Source organism: Brassica napus, chromosome C8 (genome assembly GCF_020379485.1).
Source record: "Brassica napus cultivar Da-Ae chromosome C8, Da-Ae, whole genome shotgun sequence".
Taxonomy (NCBI): domain Eukaryota; kingdom Viridiplantae; phylum Streptophyta; class Magnoliopsida; order Brassicales; family Brassicaceae; genus Brassica; species Brassica napus.
The window spans coordinates 38,769,789-38,777,353 of NC_063451.1; the positions used below are offsets into that span (position 1 = coordinate 38,769,789).

At 28.0% G+C, this 7,565-nt stretch overlaps 1 protein-coding gene across 1 annotated transcript; it reads right to left on the reverse strand.

Annotated features, from left to right (window-relative positions):
- Nucleotides 1-2,136: 2,136 nt before the first annotated feature.
- On the reverse strand, nucleotides 2,137-7,529 carry LOC106364935 (transcription factor ORG2). The gene is made up of 2 exons (XM_013804412.2): nucleotides 5,816-7,529; nucleotides 2,137-5,705 (listed from the first exon to the last, which is right to left on the reverse strand). The coding sequence occupies exons 1-2, from the start codon at nucleotides 6,125-6,127 to the stop codon at nucleotides 5,262-5,264; spliced, it is 756 nt and encodes a 251-aa protein (XP_013659866.2). The 5' UTR covers nucleotides 6,128-7,529; the 3' UTR covers nucleotides 2,137-5,261.
- Nucleotides 7,530-7,565: the final 36 nt, after the last annotated feature.

A 7,565-nucleotide genomic window follows, 5' to 3' on the forward strand; every position in this document is an offset into this window, starting at 1 on the left:
TATGTGATTTGATAATTATAGTATAATTAATTTTAATACTTATATTATTTAGGGTTTATAGATATAGGGTTAGGGTTTATCGGATTTTAACTTGTAAAAACCGATTTGAGGTTTTAATCATGTAGGAACATGATTTAGGGTTTGGGGTATCGAACTTTTAGAGCTTCGATTTACTCAATTAGGATTTTTGATCTATTACCCTATGGTTTTGATTCATAAAGATTAGGGTTTTAGGGTTTCATTCTTTATCAATCAATCCATGTTCGATTATGGGTTCTTTGGTTTTGAATAACCTTTTAACCTTAGATGATTGTTGAATCGGACCACCAAAGGAGTTGAGCCGCGAGCTGGACACGAACGCGACGCGAGCTGGAATGGATCGAGTCGCTTCTATCGGGTCGCGGACGTCCTTTGTTGCTTGATCGGGAACGCCTTGATCGTTGGACGCGAGCTGTCTGATGCTGTCGCGAACGAGGAAGTGGTCGCGTGCTAGAGCTGCTCTCGGGTCGCGAACGTCTGAGCTAGGATCAGGAACGCCTTGGGCTGAAGCTGATCGGGGACGCGAGCTGGAACAGATGCGGAAACAAGAGACACGATCGGGGTTTAGGGTTCGTCGGATCGCTGGCTAGGGTTAGGGTTTTAGGGTTTTTCGATTTGGGTATTAGCTTAGGGATTTAGAGTTTCGTGCTGATAACGTATTATAAAAATAATGGAAAAATCTATCTTTATTCATAACATAGAGGTTCATTATATAGGAGATTACACCGTCATAGATAAATGGAAAGATTACAAATCATAATCTCTTGGTTATGAGCTTTCCACAATCTGAATCATAACAAATTTAAATTTATTTTCTAAAACAAATATTTTTACAAACATACAAAAAACAATCTTTTTTCTTTAAGAAATATTTGGACATATATATTTGGATAATATAACCGAAAAGTTATGGATATATGAATGACACATATGGGAATATGATGTCTATTTCGAAGCAAAACAAAAGTATTCTCAAAGATTGCTGAAGTTTTTTTTTCTTTGTAGAACCAAATTCCAAAACTTCGGTTCTTATTTCAAAGCATGTCTCCGTAATCATTGAAAACTTCCACGCATTACAAACTAGACTTTTCTTTTGAAATTTATAGGTTCGTTTTTTTTTTGTTCAATTATAGGTTTGTTTTGAGTGCTTTTAAGTGGAGACACGAGCACTCGATGGTCGGTGACTTTCTCTATATTTCACTCTAAAATAGATTAACTTTATTATGTATTTGAATTTATTCCAATAGTTCACTTTATAATAGTGTAAAATATAGAGTAATATTGTGTTTTTACTCCAAATATAAAGTAAAAACACAACATTACTCTATATTGTACTCTATTATAGAGTAACTCTATTATATAGTGAACCATTGGAGTGAATTCAACTTCATAATAGAGTTAATTACTTTATTTTAGAATGAAAAATAGAGAAACTTATCGTATACCATTGGAGACGCCCTTTTTGGGTATGTTTCATCTGTCAATTCCATAGACTTATTCGTGTCTCCGGCTGCGGTTTGAGTTTTTTACCTAGCCAGTTTCAATAGAACACTAAAGCACCAAATTTGGTGTAATTTTATTTTCAATAAAAATCAAATATTACACCATCCCATTAAATTTGGTATAGTTCAATAATTATTATTAATTAGTCCAAATTTGTAACATATATTGTATTATTTTTATTTTTTAATTATTTTTACTTAACTAAAATATTTTTTATTTTATTTTCAAGTAAAAAAATCACTAAATGATTATTATCATTTACTTCATATTGTTAAAAATAACATAGAACTTTATATTTTATTTTAATAATACAAATTTTAATTAGTATTTTATAAAATATAGAAATTAATTATATAAGCTGGATAAGATTAAAATACATATTAAATTTGAAATAAACACTCAAAACATAAAATAAAAATATTATTTTGTTATGTGCTTTTCATAATTAATATTTTGTAATTTTTAATATAATTTTATATTAAATAAAAATATAAAAGTATAATACTATTAAACCAAAAAATATAAATGTAAATAAATTTTATAAACATAAAATTACAAAAAAAACTTTAAAACATAACATCAGGGTGTGAAAAAAATAATTATCTATCAGTTACAAATAATAAAAATATTAAAATTGAAAACATCAAATAATCATCCTCCGAGTAGTTCTCCAAGCCTAATAGGAACATTATTTTGATGTAATATTTGATGTCATGGTTAGAGATGACAAAAAAATATGACACTAAACCAAATATAGTGAAATTTCAACGCTAAATTTGGTGTTATGGTTGGAGATGCTCTGATAGATCAGTTAAGAAAAATTCGCTGAACTATCGGATTACTCGAATGAGACCAAAAGTATTATTTTTAAAAGCGATAATAATATAGTAAAATACTTATATATGTTTACAGAAAAACAGTGGTTTCCTTTTTCAAAAACATTATACGAGAATGCTATTATTCTGATTCATTTTTATGTGAATTTGATTACCAAAAAAAAAAAAATTATGTGAATTTTGGAAGCTGCCCAGTATATTCTCTCATAGTATATACTTGTATAGTATTATATACTAATTCCAAGGTCAATGGACTACCATGGCTTCTCATTTATTTTAGCGATGCCAGTACCGCTTATTAATTAATTAGTGTAACGTGCTCACTTGAACAATTAGAACTCGCTATTAAATACATGTATAAAATCATTTACAAAAGCATCAACATAATTTATATTAGTATGTGTAACCCCGGTAATGTTGAATCGAAGTGTAAAAAAAATATCGCTGTAAGAGCATCTTCTAATATACTGAGAATTTCTGGTAAAAAAATAATTTAATTACATATTTATGTTTTTAATAAAAAATACTTGAATTATAGGTTAATGGCAAGTAAACATAAGAATTCTAATAAGTATCTAAGAAATTCTAAAACACAAACTGTTCATTAAGATAAAATATTTACAAACTTTTAAAATTCAACATTCCATTTTTTTATAAATAATTTGAATACTATCTTATTTTCTAATTAATAATTTAACATTCGTTCACTTTTTAAATTTTACTGTCATTTTATTTAATAAAATCATTTTACTGTCATTTTATTTAATAAAATTATATACTTTGTTTTATTATTTTATAACTATTTAATTTTAAAAGCTAAGAAAATAACTAATACATGTTTGAATATTAAAGAATATTATTTGAATTTATTCACTAAAAATATATTTAAGTACTAAATTTTTTTTCAAAATAATAAAATATTATCATAATAATATATTTTATCCAGATGAAATAAATTTAACTTTTATTTATATAAAAAAATTATAGATTAATATTTAATTAATTTATTATAAAATTAATTTAAAAGAATTTAAAATACATGAATATAATTAGTGTTCTTTGAACGCCAGTGCAATATGTACAATTAATAAAGATGGAACATTTTCCACCTATAGATTTTATAAAAATAGATTTTTTATTATCTATATTAAATTTTGGAGAGATTGATTAAATTTGTCCTTTTTAAAATTTCAAACATATGGTTAAATATTTAGTTTTTTCAATTTTTGAAATTTTTTCTTATAATAAAAATTCCTAGATCCGCTATTGCTTGTGACTATCGTGGTTTCTAGCTCATTTTGTTTTATCTAATATGTTAATTTTTTTATATCAAATAATCTACATCATCTAATTTGACTTTTCAACGTATTTATAGTTATTATTCAGCGGTAAAAAAAATTATTCTAACATTTCCATTATAAATACTAAATAGTATAGTATTATACAATATTTGGATCTCAAGACGAAGCTTGGCATATGGCAGAGTATGTGGGAGAACTATGTTCAGTCACCAAGTAAACTAATAGAGTCAGAGTTAAATATGAATATTGCATGCACTAAAAAACTTAAGAAAAATACACTCATTAAGATAAAGAATTATATTCTGTTCATTTCAAAATAATGTATATTTAAAGTTTAAATACATATTAAAAATATATTAGGTCTTAATTATAAATATATATTTTTATGTTTAACTATTTTTTATAAATTTTATCCAACCGAAATTTAATAAACATAATTAATTTGTTCAAAATTTACAGATATAATTATTACCTATATATATATCGAAAAAACTGTTGAAGGCTCGTGAAAATCATGTGGAAGAAGCTTCGGGTAAACACCTTTGTATAAGAGAAGTTAGAAATTTAACAACGTTGTGTATACCTTTGTATCGCGCATGACGGCGCAGATAATTCCACTGTTCGTACGGCAAAGCAAGCATCGAGATACTTTTACTGTTTTAGAGTCAACAAATAAACAATAAAAGTATCTATTTGTTGCAAGACTTCATCCTAGTTGGATTATTATATTACATATATGTTAGGCTGGTTATTATTAATTTAATTAACAAAGGTTGATAATCTATCATGTAAATGCACTATCGATCAGATTCACTAGGAAAGCGTAGGTCATCAGATTCACTAGTAATCCGAGTAGAAAAGCTTAGATCACCAGATTCACTAATAATCTATTTGCTGCAAGACTTTAAAATATTCACGAGGCGGTAATAAATACAGAACCACTATTGTTTTTGGTTAATTTTGCAATCTGTTATTTTTGGAGTAATATATATCTCCAAGATCAATGGATACCCAACCAAAAGGCTCTCATTAAACATGTATTTAATGATTCGAAATAAGTATTTAAATGGCAGGACCATCTATTAAATACTTTTTTTCCTTTTTTTTTAACATATCTTTTGTCTTTTCTCATATTTTCTTTTGTTAAGACATCAAAATCAACTAACTCTTTTCACATAACTTTTGTTATAAAATATAGGGTTTAAACAAGAAGAGTAGATGGAATAATCAAGGGTTTTTGCCACCAGAAAAGTATTTACATAAATTATAACTGCTATTCTTAAATCGCAGTCAAAACTGAAATTTATTGATGTAATACGAACTTAGTGGTAGTTTACTAGTAATCGATCATTGGCTTTGACCAAAAAAAAAACAGAATCAACTCAACTACGTACAAGTTGTATATTAATCTTTCTTTCTTTTTTTGAGACACACAAGTTGTACATTAATCAAGTCAACATCCGATAATATAGAAATGAAACACAGACGATTAGCATGATCTCTTGCGTTACAAAACATTAATCAAGAATGACAGCTTATCTGTAGAAAAGGACGACACACAAAAGGAAACAAGAACAAATGATCATTTAAACGAGTTTCCACATTTCTCATACAAGTACAGAACCCTTTGACTTAAATCTTCGCAAATTAGCTTGTAACTATCAATCTTGTCTACTTGAAGATGTAAAGTGTAAAAGAGCCATTCTCCTTGAGAACTCGAAGATGAAACATTCACGATAACAAACCCATCTTCTTCTAGTCCATTCAACACATTATATATCGAAAAATTATGAATCTTGGACGATGAGATTTGGACCGTCACTTTGTTGTCTACAAGGTTAGTTGCAAAAACGGTGGAGAAATAACTAGCAGCCACCTTTGGTTCCGGCTTAACGTAATGTTCTCTTTGGTCCGATACTCGCACCAAGAGGTCTTCCTTCTTTTGTATTAGCTTCTTCACTTCCTCTTGCAGCTCAGGTATGTACAGCACACTCCGTGAAACGGTCTCAGGATTACTTAGCTTCTTCTGCAATACAATAAAGCCAAAAGAAAATAAAAAAGGGTTGATAAGATACTTTTCTTCTAAATGGTAACAATTAATCGAGTAAGCAGACTAGATTGGAAGTAGCTACTTACCGACTGATATGAACTTGGAAGACATGAACGAAGAGATGAGAACAAAGCGTTGGCTTTCTGGCGACGGTTACGCTCATTGGCATTGTGATTAAGCTTCTTGATCACGACCGAATTGTTGTTTAATCCATTTCCCTCCGACAAAACAGGAACCCCTAAGCTGGTCTGATGATGGACCACTCCATACGTCTTCGGTACCGGAAAATCAAGAAATGTGTCGTTCTTATGGTTATCTCCAACGAGTTTGTAGCTCTCGCACTCTACCGTTGCTGCCCACCCAGAGTTTGGGAACAATAGAGAGCCCAATGCATGCATTTTTGCTTGACTGAAGACAATTTTTATAGCTTTTTCTTCGCTAGAAGCTCTTTTGGTTGGGACATAACTGACCTGCTACACCTGAATATATAGATAGTATTAACCAAATAAACAAATAAATCTCCATTGTTCAATCAAAGTAACAAACTATATTATAAGTATTTGTGAACTGTAAAGCCTTAACCACAAGCATATGACGAAGAAACTCATTTTTGTAAAGAGGAATCTCATGTTTGTAAATACATACTATAACAAGGAATCTCATGTTTATAAGAATATACCACAAGTATATACCACACGGGTTTATATAAATAGCTGAATTTTGTAAAATACACCCTGTATTAGTTTTTTTCTTAAAACAAATTCTGCATTATATTAGCATTTTTACCAAAAAAGTATTCTACATATTCTCTATGATTCATAGAAAGGGATGTTTGGCCAAATTTTTTTTTTTTCGTTTTAGACAATATTTTCAATTTCTCAATATAAAACTAACGTGTTTTCTATTATTAGTACAATTTATGTTCTTCAGTACATTTACAATTGTTTCAAATAATATTTGTGTAGCTAATAACTGATGTTTAATTTAGGAAATAACAATTTTAATCTTCGTACAAAAATCTTGTTTTATATGCCGTTATTACATTTTTGAATTACATCACTACCATTTCCATGGTTTAAAATTAATATTCGTAATGATTCTCACTACATCAAATAAATGTTATGAACATATTTGGGGATAATCACTAATACCAACTCACAAATGATTAATTGAAATTTCTGAGCAATGATTATATACATCTATAATTAATTTGTAATCATCTACTCCTTCCATATCTGAATAAGTGTCACTTTGACACTTTTCACAAAGACTAAGAAAGTAGCGGAAATATATGTAAGTTGTTATTAATTATATCTTTCTGACCAATAGTATTTGAGATAAATAAAATTATTTATAATACCAATGCAGTTTACAATTAATTTTCAGTTAAAAGTAAGTATAATTTGCATTGGAATGGTAAAGTGACACTTTTTGTGTAACAAGAAAAACAAAAAGCTAAAATGACATTTATTATGAAACAGATGGAGTATTAAATAATTTAAAATATTTAATTCTTGGAAAATAGTAGATTTATTTGAAACTAATTTAAATATTTTCTGAAGCAGATCATTTATATTTTGGTTAGTAAAGTTTCTTATAAAATTAACATTTTAATTCTGTTTCAAAAACTTAGCATTAGATTATATTTGGTAAAACAATCCATTAACGATTTTCATAGAGGTAAATTATTTTATAATAGTTCAGCAACTTATATGTAAGTCCATGAATATATCAAAAATCAATGAATATCAATTGATGTGTTTTACATGAAAAAAAAATATTAAATGTATAATTAGGGCCTAAATATATTATTACATAAAAATTAAACTCAGCTAC

Coding starts and splice junctions, on each gene's coding strand:
- LOC106364935 (XM_013804412.2), bottom strand. CDS start 6,127: ATGCATGCATTGGGCTCTCTATTGTTCCCAAACTCTGGGTGGGCAGCA. Junction 5,706..5,815: donor TTCCAAGTTCATATCAGTCG/GTAAGTAGCTAC, acceptor ATTGTATTGCAG/AAGAAGCTAAGTAATCCTGA.